Source organism: Bactrocera tryoni, chromosome 5 (assembly GCF_016617805.1).
Source record: "Bactrocera tryoni isolate S06 chromosome 5, CSIRO_BtryS06_freeze2, whole genome shotgun sequence".
NCBI classification, from domain to species: Eukaryota; Metazoa; Arthropoda; class Insecta; order Diptera; family Tephritidae; genus Bactrocera; species Bactrocera tryoni.
Window position 1 is genome coordinate 35,034,783 of NC_052503.1, and position 13,714 is coordinate 35,048,496.

The 13,714-nt window shown below is 38.5% G+C and overlaps 1 protein-coding gene across 9 annotated transcripts in view; it reads left to right on the forward strand.

Annotated features, from left to right (window-relative positions):
• The window catches only part of LOC120779091 (RNA-binding protein Musashi homolog Rbp6), a 463,019-nt gene that overhangs the window by 159,788 nt on the left and 289,517 nt on the right, over positions 1-13,714 (forward strand). For all 9 annotated transcript variants that reach the window (XR_005705606.1, XM_040111247.1, XM_040111248.1 and 6 more), the window contains 2 exons: positions 1,260-1,344; positions 7,654-7,695. Coding sequence is in view for 8 of the 9 variants with exons in the window: in XM_040111247.1 (XP_039967181.1) it covers positions 1,260-1,344; positions 7,654-7,695 (127 nt within the window). In the remaining variant the exon portion in view is untranslated. The remainder of the gene's footprint in view (positions 1-1,259; positions 1,345-7,653; positions 7,696-13,714) is intronic.

Below are 13,714 nucleotides of genomic sequence, written 5' to 3' on the forward strand. Positions count from 1 at the left end.
CGCATTGATATACATACGTTTAACGTCAGCACAGTAGAACTATAGAAATGAACTAAGAATTGATGCTAAAATAAGCATTTATTTAAGGAAGAAACGACTGGTACATTCGTTTGTCTGTTGTGTCTCTTGTCCTTTGGAAATTTATAAAGCAGCATGGATGCCGACAGGGCAAAGGGCTGTTAGAACCCCTACAAGCAGCTAGTGGCCAGCCTTAAAAAGGGAAAGAGCTCATTGGATCTCTTGCATTCAATCTGTCGTCAAAAGGATCTTGCCACAAGGCAAGAACTGATTTTAGGCCAGCAATGGCCAAGTTCCCTCGAAGCCCAGCTATACAGTAGTAGAACAAACAAGGAGAGGAGAACGCTTATCCGTTTCCAAACTCATGATAGCGCAGCTAGAGTACCCTTTCTTCCCAGCTCATCAGTTTTACAGTAGCCTGCGATTCCGCTGTGGACTGGCATACATACTAGTCTTATTACAAAGTAATTCGATGCTACTGATAACATGGTTATATTTTCCTTAACCAGCCTTGAACGTTCGGTTAGTGTGCTCAAGGTTAGTCTCGTCGCCCGGCTATCAGAGCCGCTCTGAAGAGGGTTGCAGTTCAGACTAGTAGATCTACTGCTATCTTAACGGAAGCAAGCTCGGCTTGAAAAACGCTTCAATAGTCAGGCAGTCTGAAACTGCAGTTGTTAGAAAGATCCTGCCAATATACCCCTCCACCGACTTTCCCTTCAAGCTTTAAACTATGCGTAAAGAACCTCACTACACCTCTTCTCCAACGGCTTCTACTCACCTACAAATCCATCGGAGTTATGTGGGCAGAGAAAAATGTATAAATTCAAAGCGTGTGAAGATTTCCGACGAACGGATCGCAAGCTTAGTGATATGAGTTTAAACTGAGACTTATACATTTTATTGAAACAAGCTTCTATCAAAACAATTAACTTTTCTGGAATAGTAATAGAGATATTTTTGTCTAGAATTGTACTAGAACCTTATCGACGACGAGTTTTCATTGAACGAGAACCTGAAACACTGGGTACTCTTATAAGTGTATTGGAAAGTCTTAAAGAGGAAGTATCAGTGCATTTTATTCTTTATTTCAATTATTTATTTCTTTGCAGCTTCATCATTGCGCCTTCAAGTTAGCTTTGAGATTTTACAAATTTACGATTCTAATATGTATTATGATATATTTACATATGGATGTGTTTTGTTCCTCCACCAATTAAGGATTATTTTATATTTCTTTGCAGGGGTTTCGGCTTCATAACATTCAGTGATCCAGCCAGCGTAGACAAGGTTCTCACACAAGGTACTCACGAACTAGACGGTAAAAAGGTAAACCATTACTTCGTTCAAATACTTAATTTACACACATTTTTTATCCAATAATATTGTCACACATTTGTATATCTAAAAGGAATATCAAAAGAACATTCTTTGGTATTTATTTTTTGAAGAATTACCTCTTTCAAATGTTGGACTCGGCTACGTTTCCGATGGTTTATCCGTTGAGTACAATTTACGATGACTCGTTCGAGTATTTCGACTGGTAACTGGCGTATGACACGCGTGATGGTTTGCTCCAAGGCCTGAATCGAAGCGGGATTGTCCGCACAGACTTTAGACTTTACATATCCCCACAGCAAAAAGTCTGACGGTCTGATATCACATGATCTTGGTGGCCAATCGACCGGCCCAAAACGTGACATCTCCTGCTCACCGAAGTGTTCTCTCAATAAATATATTAATTGATGCGATCTGTAGGAAGCGACGTCGTCTTGCTGAAACTAGATAACCCCGAGATCACGGGATTTAATTTCAAGCATCAAGTAGTTGGTTATCATAGCGCGGTAATGGTCGCCATTGACGGTTACGCTCTCACCGGCATCATTTTTGAAGAAATATGGACCGATGATACCCCGGTCCACAAACCACACCAAACCGTTGTTTATTTTGAATGAAATGGCAGCTCTTGAATCCCTTCAGGTTGCTCTTCGTCCCAAATGTGATAATTTTGCTTGTTTAACAAATTTGGCTCGAAATCGTCGAATCTTCATGGAACTTTTCAAGAGCCCATAGTGCGAAGCGATGTCATTTGAAAAGATCGAACGGCTTCAGTTCTTGCACAAACAGTATTTTGTACGTTTTCAATTTAATATCTCGACGTAAATTGCGCCAAGTCGTTCCGAGTTGCTGCGAAAGGCGCCGCATCGACGCTCAATTAAACAATCTCAAAAGAAATGGTTCAAATCAGACCACTATAGCGTTACTGTCAGAGAACTGATCGATCAAATTCAAGTTCTTGTGTGACAAACTTTTTTATTTGCTTAGGTAACTTCATAAAGCTCCCATTCTTAAGGGAACTATGTACTGTATTCCAAATTCAACTTAACTTACCCAGTGATGTTCCCTCTTATTGACTTAATAGACAGCAATTATAGTCTATGTATATATACAGGATATATGTACTTATGTATAACTAAGTGACATAAATATTTTTCTATTTTCTGTCACTAGTATATATGTATTTGAAATATGCACTCGCATTAACTTAATTACACAGGATTGACGCAGTCGCGAATGAATTCAAAGTTCGCTGGCAGTAGCCACGAGACTCCCCATCCAAGCTACGTAAGCTAGTAGTGCGATTTGTGATGTTCAATTTCCGTTTGTTTGAAATTTGCGCTTTACAATTTTATTAATTTCTTTTTGCGACCGCTCTTCGGCTGAAAAGCGCGATGTAATAGTGAGATTTCATGCTATTTCCTCTTTAAAGTGCATTTTTCTCGCTTCTGGTGTGGGCTGTACTTTCCCCGACATGCACACACTCGCACATAACCTACTGTAAACATTAGTAAAGCAGCATCAATATTGCCCAAACATTTCCAATTATTTGCTGTTTTCATTCATTTTCCATTTCGGTTCGTTAAACCTGTTTGCCAAATAGCCGACTAGGCAATGCACTGCAAAAAATTACTTTACAACTTTATCAATTTTAATTCAATAACTTAATTACAGTTGTTTGTTTACTTTTACGGTTTTCGCTAAATATACTCATACATTGTGTATTAAGAGTCGGCTTTGAAGTCGTTCAAATGGATATGTACTCTACGGCTATAGGTTAGGTTAGATTATATTGGTCGGCTGACACACCATATATAGACCTACTGATTCTTAGTAATGCCAGTTGGAGGTTCAACGCCTCAACGCTTTTTCTTAAGTTCGCGAATTGATATCTAATTTTGATGATTCATATTATCTCTTGAACTGAAGAGCTCCTAGATATCTAAAAAGAGTTCTAGGTAATACTATACAAAACAATAGAAGGTGTTACAGCGCCTCTCTCAAGTCAACTTTCCTGGACTTTCTAATGAATTGTCGCTACTTCTGCCCATTTGGATCGCATGTGATGCCAGTAGGTTTTTAGCTGTCATTAGGCCAAGAACCATCCTGCAGTGCTTTCGAGATATATATAATATTCGAGATAGTATAAAGCATACGTGATTTCTTACGCGGCTCTTGTACCTAATTTTACCGCTTAAATATGCCTTTAAGACGTTCCATCTCACCCTCATCCGTCTATCAGCCCTTTCGGAAATTTCATCGTATATCATTTTTAGGGACTGTCGCATTTCCGGTACTGGTTCGTTAGCCAGACTGATGGTTTTGGTGGCGATCTTATCAGCTATGGGCTGAAACCCATTATATATGCAGCCACATTCCGGCAGCCACTATATCTACTGCCTGTGTGCTTCTAAGAACATTCTGGATATAATAGTATATATTGGTCCTTTTAATGTTGTTTTCTGCGTTGTTAGCTGTTATGTTAGTCGGTTTTCTGACCCCAAAAATTTTGGCTTGAAAGATACTGTATTATTCCCGGAAGCTTGAAGGATCGTCTGGGATCCAGCTCCGAGTAATAGATTCCGGCTTGCACTCCATTAGCCATTTTGGATCCGTCTGTATAGTTGTTGTAAGTTCCGCTATCGAGTCGAATGCTCTTGCACAATTCGTAAGGTTATGTGATCTGTTTACCGCTACTTATTGAGCTATGTCCGAAGGTTTTCGTGAAGAATTCCCCTAAAGATGCCAATCCTGCAGCTTATGTTTCGGCTATGAAACTATCCAAGTTATCCTAGTTAGTGGGAGCAGTGAACAAAAGAGTCATAGGGTCTTCCCTAGGTAGTTATAACACCAGTTAATAAGAATAAACTATTTTCCGACTTTTCTGTTACCCTCCTAAGCAAAATTCATCTTGCCACAAGCGTATGGGTACTGACTGGACATTGTCAAATAGGTGCTGTAAGGCTAAACAACTTGTTGGACGTAAGCTGTCAAAGTTGTATGGTAGAAGGTTACGTGGAAAGATCTAGACAATTTCTCCTCTATTGTCCAGCTTTCGAAAGACTGAGGATGAAACATCTCGCCAGTCTTACCTTTGGCGAACTAGGAGACATAAGATATACATACTGATATTAGTCGACTCAACAGATGTGTGATACGCTCAAACGCGCTTTGATGCTCTGTTTCATGATCTATTATATATGAACTTTAGGTAATACAACGGACCGGTGCTCTAAGCTGTTCAAGTGATATATCGCTGATAGGATCGACCTCTTTCCTAACCTAAATGGGCCGTTGATTTAAGCTGTTCTGGTGAGCTCTCTGATAGCATCGACGTCTTAACCTAACCTAATCTAACCTTACTGTTATCGAACTCTCCGCTATCTGTGAATTGGTGCTTCAATGTAAAATTTTTTTATGTTAGAAACGAATATTCAAAGCATTCAGCTTGAAAGTTCTATTTCTTAATAACATTTCTTCCACATCTGACAACTTTACATCAGCATTGATGTATATACTGTTCAAAATAATTTTTTTCAGTGTACGTTTACATCATACTCATTTCAGCTTAGTGGTCGGCTCATTGGCCAGTTGGCCGTCATTCGGGATATCAAGCCTAGAAACGTGGTCTGTCTTTCCCAACCTCTCTCCATTTTAGTTCAATGTACATATGTATATACAAAATGTGTTGTTGTACGTGTGTGCGTCGCGCCCACTCAACGCTGATTAGTTTTAGCTTTAATCTCGAAATCGATTTCGCTGTTGCTCGAATCTGGCAGGAAATAATCGTCCAGTTGCAATTGAGCTTTGGCGTTCTACCTGTGTGAGCGCTACTATGCCACCCTCGCTCCCAGCCTGACTGACTTGCACCACGCATTGCGTTTGTTTGTCAACAGCGCGTTCTCTGATTTTTTTTTATTCGACAATATTTCAATTTATATTTGTTATTGTTGCAATACAATTTCACTTCCCCAATACTATACTAAATATAGAATCCATATTATGGATCTGTGTATACACAAAGCTCTAGATGTTTGGCACCCAGTCGAAGCATATAATTTACTATTGCTGCTTTTAATTTACTTCGCTGTCGTTTCAAGGACACGAAGACCTTCGCACTGATAAGCGGAGCCTTGCAGTTCAAATTGAATTGGCAATTGGCGACAAAATCTTGTTCATTTATGCAACATCATGCCGCGGCGTCTTAAAGTAGCGTCCGACGTGGAAATGAGCCGAAACCTCTGTTTTCGTGGTTGGATTAGCACATCGTTTACATATATACACTTACAGATAAATACATTTCTATGCATAATAAAAAAAAATTAGAAGTTTTATGATTTTTAATTATTTCAAACTGGCTTGTTAAACCCACGCAAGCCGCTTGCTCAGCATTTTCGGCTGATAAGCAACTGTTTTTCCTGAGTTTTCATCTTTTTAATTTTATTCCATTTCCTTTTCCATCTTGAAATTAAGTAAAATTCCTCAACTAAGAAAGGGAAATGAAAATCATTATAATAACAGTTAATTGTTACTAGGTTAGGCCATATTTAGACCAATTTGTTGGTGGAACAAAATTAAGGCCATGTTTAAACCAAGTTGTTGGGATAACAAAATGAGAAGAGTTTTTGATGTTATTTTAAAAATTCCTGATTTCTCGTAATCTTCTTCTTTTTTGGCCATTACAAATGTCGGTTGATCTGGGCCAAGAGCCCTGAACATCGCCGGTTGCCTCTATTCTTGGCCAGGTTACGCTATTTGTACATTCCAAGTGCAGTTAGGGCGCTATGGACTCGGTCCTTCCATTGGGCGCGTAAACGCTTTTGCTTCCTTTATCCTCCTATAAGTTTTGAATCGCTGGAGCATCGACATTCATGCGTATAACTTGGCCCAACCAGCTCATTCGTTGGAATTTTATGCGTTTAACTATATTCATGCCGTCGTAGAGCTTATGGAGTTCGTGGTTTTATCTTCTTCGATATTCATCGCTCTTGCGGCCGGCTTCAAATACCTTGCATAGAACAGTTTTCTCCAATTCTCGAAGTGCTTTCTTGTCGCGGTTTGTCATCGTCCATGTTTTCTGCGCTGTGTAATAGAACGGGCATAATGAAAGAACTACAGAGTGCAATTTTTATTCGTATTTGTCTTCCTAACCGGCTCATTGTTTTGTTGTTCTAGTTTACTCCAGGTACAAAAATCAAATGAAGTTGAGTTGTTCTTTATTTGGTCTTTATAACGAATATATGTAGTATATCTATGTGTATGTACCAACGTATATATTATTGAACATTTTCCACGAATGCCTCAATGGCCGTTTCCATTTGGTATGGCTTCATTGAACTTTTCCACGAACACCCCAAGGGCCGTATGGTCGTTATATCGTGGACCTCTAGTATAATTATACGTGTTTGTCGAGGGAGAATCATAGTAGGCAATAGATCACAAATAAAATATGTTTCATAAATATTCAGAGCTATGACTGTGAACACGATGCGTGAGAGTGAAATGAATGAGCACTGACTGTTGGTGTTGGATATTATGAGGTTATTTCAATATCTTTCCCATTACGTTCATCTCTGACTTCTTCCACAATTTAGTGATGTTATTAAAAGTCGCTCAGTAAAATAAATAAAAAAGAGTTCGAGAAGTTCTTATTTTCGGCGCTAGCAAGATAATCTTCCACCTTCTAATCTTTATCTTCGTTCATTAGGTTATAGAAACAACTATGCTCGGACGATTTAGATTTAGCCGAAGGACCATACTATTAAATTGAATATGTATGTTCTGTGAATTTTTTTAGAATCAAAACCTTATATGGCTAATTCTCATATAAAAAATTTTTGCAATTAGGGATAGTTTGTCTAATATAGGTTAGGTTAAGTTAAACTGGTAGGCCACTAAGCCAGTATACCAGTTTTGCTAGGATGCCTGCGCTTGACTCGAATTTTAACAGGGTCTGCGACCTCACTATCGATACCCAGATATTTACAGCGTAGTCTTACCAATGCGGGACAAGTGCACAAAAGATGCTCCATTGTCTCCCTGGTGCCTTGCTCTAAGCATTGCTGCAGTTTTAGCTAATATAACTTGCATAGGCGGCAACTACATATGATAGAAATACCTTCTTACTTCTTCAACTCGGTTTTATGAATATGACATTTTATATTTCCCAAATTGTCGACAGTAGTATTTGGTTCAGTTGGAACTTACTTCTTAATTACATATATTTTTCTATCTTTATTTAAGAAACGCTCATTAACACTGCATAAAACAACTATATTTTTCCTCTTTTTACATTTGCAGATCGACCCAAAGGTAGCTTTTCCCCGCAGAGCACATCCTAAAGTAAGTAGAACTTGACCTAACAACGTTTAATTTACTTAATTATAGACATACAATTAATAAGTGCTAGAAATATACGAGTATGGAAATAGTAAGCAGCCGTCTTCGATTCGCCAAACGTATGAGAGTAGCGTATGGAAAAGCTATACCAGATGCTCAAACAAACGGTCAGCTCTTGTGGTACAACTCTGTGCTAACATGGCTTTTCACGCATGTTGTATGCAGAGGTTTATGATTCGTTTTTAGTGGAGTAATTATTTTTGCAGCGTCAAAAAAATGCTTCAGTAACCCGTTAGTTTTTCTTACCATAAATTACTATAATTGATTATAAGTCTTAAGTTTTAAAAATGGTACAAGAAAACAATAAATTTGAATTTACATTTGTTATTTGAAACATTCACGTTAGCAAAATTGATCTGAAATATTCAAAAAAAAAAAAAAAAATGGCAATCTTGAAGATAGCGGGTAGTATAGCCGAGCGGGTAGTTTTAGTGAGGTAACCGAGTACTCTGTTATACGAAGTCAACTCCATAACTCTGTGTTTGCTTTTACATGTAATTTTATTGACAAAAAGCCGAAGCGAGCAGAGAAATGGCGAATCGAAGACAGCTAGCAGCGGAGCTGTTTTCCCTCTGATATTGAGTTGATACTTTAGTGGAGAGAAATCAAAAAATTATATTTAAACCTAAACAGAACTGCATCAACGGACCATGACGTGGAAGATGCTCGACTGCTCCTAGTAAAGACATGAGTATATGGATTAAAATTATTATAATTTTCAGAAAACTTTTTTGTATACGGTAGTCTATACAACAGAGGCCAACAAAATGTTGTGAAGATAATAATAATTCTTATTTCTTATACCAAGGACAGGGTGTATACATATGTATATATATTTAGTTTTCACCAAATCTGTGACATCTAGATGGAAACGTCGGAGACCATATAAAATAGTAAATAATCGGCATGACGAGCTGAGTCGTGCTATGTTCGTCTGTCTGTCCACCTGCGAATACGCGAGTTTTTGAGTTATCAATCTGAAATTTTGCAAACAGCTTTTTCTCTCCAATAAGCGGCTCATTTGTCGGAACCACCTATGTTAGACCACTATAGTTTGAGCGATCAAAATCAAAGATTGTGTGCTATAAGAAAGGCATCTGTGAAGGGTATTATTGCTTCGGTGCAGTCGAAGCCAACGTTTTTTCTTATTTTAGTCAATTAGTCATACAACTAATTCGGCGGATTAAGAAAAGCTGAGCTGAACATTTTAAAAATTATTTCAAAATGGTTTGCAGCAAAAGTTGTACGAGTAAGGAAACACTGAATTCGGGTGGAAATATACAGTAAAATACCTACGTTCTAAAACTGACAAAGTGCGACAAAATGGGGTCTTAAAAGTCGAATTATTGAATCTGAATAACTATTTTCGCAATCACAATTTCGACTGATAATAAAAACTATTACCTGAACTCGTAACGTCGATTCATGTTGGCATCGTCAATGCCTCTGCACAATATGGCAGGATGAAGATAATGATTGACTTGTAGAATGTAGCCCTAAAAGATTTCACTTTCCAGAAAATTTTAGTGTCCTAGCACTGCTGTCTCAATAACTGCGGAATGGGAACGAGTAGGAGCTCCTTTGGCTTCTTGTGGTTCACTACTGGGCTATTGGTCGAATCAACAAGCGCTGGTCGAATACCAAGCCGCAAGGTTCAGGGTATATCGTAGGAGGTTCAGTAAACTCTGCGCTCTCAGCAAGGTCAATCTTTCAATGGTGGTATGACTTCTAACTGGACACTGTCCGATCGGTTCAAAATTCGTTTGGAATCACAAAGGACTGTACATAAGAGATTAATAGTGATCCCCCACAATGCTGAGAGATTAGCGACAAAATCCAACTTAGATTTATTGGTGGTGAGTTTTAGCCGATTTCCATATTGTAGTATTCAATACCACCGGAATGTTTTCTAGACATTTTCGGTTATTATTTAATTAGTTTATGAGTTATGTATTTTTCGATTAATGTCGATATTTTTAGGGAACCACAAACAGTGTTGGTTTACAAAAGTATTGTACTCTCTTTAACATGTTGCGAGAGTATAAGACAAATAGATAAAAGCCACTTAATAAGAAGCAGCTTCTCATTGCTTTTGAGTGAAAAATGATGATAACTACAAATTTCAGTAAGTCACTGCAGCGCTTCGGAGATAATAACAGCTTCTATGTATGTTCGCTACGCAGAGAAAAAAAAAACAACAAAAATAACCATACACCATAACGGAGTTATTAAGCGCTATATAAATGCCATGAGAACCATTTTATGGCAGAAGTAGCAACCGCAAGCAGCTGTGAAAAAAGGAACTAGAGAAGGGCGCATAACCAAAAGTGTCAGCAACAATTCGAATCTTATGGCCATATCTTTGGTGTCTTCGGTTTTAGTGTGGTGCGAAAAGAAGTAGGGAAAATCTAAGCTAAAACGTTTAAAGTGGAGAGTGGAGAATAATTGAAACATGGACATATAGGATGTATGAGTGTGACCCATTGTCGGTATAATATTTGCTAATGTTATTAACTGGTTAAGTTTTGGTGAAATTTTGGGTAGTAGAAAAAGTCTTTTCGTATTTTTTTTCAATATATGTCGTTGCAGTACATTGTATCAAACAATATACTAGTATTGGAAAGGTGAGATTTGATCAAAAAATTAAATTCGGGGAAGTTGAAAAGAAGTTACAGCTGTTCAAAAATGAGCGAAAATAATGAAGAAATTCGCTTTATTTTGAAATTTTTGCCTAAAAAGGGAAGAATGCCACGCAAGTCAGCAATCAAATTTGTGAAGTTTACGAAGACGATATTGTATCAGTTTGTGTAGCACAACAAAGGTTCGCTAGCTTCCGTTCTGGAAATTTCGAAGTGAAAGCTACACCTCGCGTTGGTCGACCCATCACTGAAAAAGTCGATGAAATGATAAAAAAGATTGACCAGGACCGTCACATAAGCAGCAATGACATAGCTAAGGACCTTAGCATTAATCATTAAATAGCTTTGAACCATTTAAAAAAGGCTGGCTACAAAAAGAAGCTCGATGTTTGTCTATGAAAAATTTAATGAATCGAATTAACATCTGCGATTCTTTGCGGAAAGGAAATGAAATCGAACCATTTCTGAAGCGAATGGTAGCAGAAGACAAAAAGTGGATCAAATATGACAATAATGTCCGAAAAAGATCACGACGAAGCGTGGGGAAGCTCAACAAATGGCCGCAAAGCCAGGATTGACGCCTCGAAAGGTTATGCTGAGTACTTGGTGGTATTGGACAGGAATCATCAACTATAAGCTGCTCCAGCCTGGTCGAGCGATTGATTCTACATTTTACTGCCAACAACTGATGAGATTGAAGATTGAAGCAAGCAATCGAAAAAAACGTTCAGAACTTAACAACAGAAAGGGCTTCGTCTTCCATCAGAACAACGCTAGACCACACACATCTTTGATGACTCGGAAAAAACTGGTAGAGCTTGGCTGGGAAGTTTTGATGCATCCACCATATAGCTCTGACCTTGCACCATCGGACCACCATTTGTTTCGGTCGTTGCAGAACTCCCTTAATGGATTAAAGTTGGCTTCAATGGAAGCTTGTGAAAGTTACTTGTCGCAGTTTTTCGCGAGAAACCAGAAAACTTTTACACTGTTGGAATAATGTCTCTAGCGGAAAAAGTGGTCGACAAAAATGGTACATATTTGGTTAATTAAAGTTCATTATAAATATAAAAAAATAAGTTGAACTTTGATTAGAAATACGAAAAGACTTTTTCGACTACCCCATATTTGTCTTACTTTGCGATTTTAGTGTTCTATTGCTTTTCTAGACACCAAAAACGTTGTAGATTCCTGAATGGAAGGGCTTATGCAAAATTTCAGAACGATTGCTCAAAAATTGAGGGTCTAATTCGCGGACTAGTTGACGGACGGATAGGTAGACGGACATGACTAAATGGACTATGTTATGCTGATGCTGATATATGTATGTATGTATTTTATATGGTCTCCAACGTTTTTTTCTGTGTGTTACATATTTCGGGGCAAACTTAATATTCCCTGTCTAAGGTATAAAAATATATACAAACGGGGATTAATGCCGACTAGTGTTACCCCGAAATAATTTGATACCAGTGTTGAAATAATCAGATTTAAACTCAAATTTACAGTGTGGCTGGCTTTAAATGGGTAAAGCAATTCTTGAGAATATAAAAAACAAAATGAAATGCGAAAAAAATGATAATACTTAGCGACATAAAATGCAGATGAGCCAAGTTAGCAAAAAATAAGCCCGCCATAAAAAATTCAGCGCGAATATATGTTTGTACCACAACCAGATATGTTAAGACATTTTCTTATAAATGTGTGCTTATATACTCTCGCATAAGCGGCAGCTTCACGCGCGGTATGAAGAGGCCGCATGACTGAGAAGGCAACTCAACGCCGCAATGAGCTTTAAAAATGGGTGGCACCCAGTCCACCATTTAAGAGCGACATGAAGGGATTGGAGCTGGGCGTATTTGTAATAATCACGCGCCCTTCCTCCGGCAACAGCGTTAAGTGGTGGAACGACGTGCAACCGCATTTTAATTTTTCCAGCGCGTCGACATTGAATTTTGCCACTTTCACGCATTTCGCTTACTCTCGCATTTCAGCGGAATATTTTCTTATTTGTTACAATGACTTGGGCCTCCATGCATACCTGCGCACACATTCATACATACATACATAAGTAGATGAAAACACCTAAGACTTCATTTGGCCCAGACTCGCATACAAATGAAATGGTGGGCATTTGAGGCAGCGTTCCCACAAATGGGAAAGAAGTGCTCATGCTTGCTTTCGGGCCTTTAAAAAAAAAACTCATTGAATAAGTTGTTGGCTGTGCTGTTGCTGGCGCTGCGAAATGTCAGCAATTTCGTAGTAAATAAAAAATATTTATTTGCATTAAAATTGAAAATAAACGTCAGCTCATAATATGAAATGTTTACGTCCTAGATGTGACACAACCGCGTGGTCTAGCTTTAATCAGTATTCAAAATGAAAATGAGACTAAAAGCATTTAGCTCTCTAAATCACTTAAATTAGCTGCTGCTTCGAATTGGTGACGGTAGCTGCCGAGTTAGTTGATTAAAAGAGGGACGCTGGTTGGGTCGAGAGAAGGAAAAAGGAAAACTTGCAAAGGTGATTAAAAAGTTTGTTTGGTTTTGCAGAAATTATTTGTTAGAGAAACTGTGTATTTGGCAACCGAATTTAGGAAATTCTAGTTTTAAACAACATGCTACTGCAAGATCGATCCGAAAATCCAGAAATCAAATCAAGGAAACTTAGCTGATCCGGATCATAGTGAGAAGTTTTCGGCAACCCGAGACCGTCATCGCTGTCCACCATGGTTTCCCACCATATTGTGACGCCATAAGGGACACAAGCCACAAACAAACCACAATATATACAAGTAGTGCGAAGAGTACGGCGGCTGAGGCCTCAATTGTGGAATGAAACACATTCTTTTACTCATTGTCTCGTTCACATGGACAATCGGTGCACGAACCGGCGACAATTTGCCCAAAAGCAGCATCCATCGATATGACCACCCCTACACCTAAATCCAAAACATTTACAATTTAAAAAAATTGTCCTTCCGCACCGCGAGTGTCCTTCAACCAGAGTCGTCCGAGCATAGAGTCCATTATGAAATTCCAAAGATATGGACCGCAGATGGCAGCGGGCAGCCACGAGCCACACTCCCATTCATGCCGATTAGAGAAGCCGTTGTGTCCGAAAAAAAGCTCTGCTAAAGAATCATTTCCAGACAGCCAAGCTTCTTCAGTCGTTGCATCTCACGATCCCAGCTTTGGTAGTCCCAGTTTGAAGTCAATAAATATACCAATGACATTATCCCTAACAATATTCTGAACACAAAACTGTGCATCATTCATCTTGTGTCCTTTCCTGAACTCATACTGCCTATCCGAACACATACC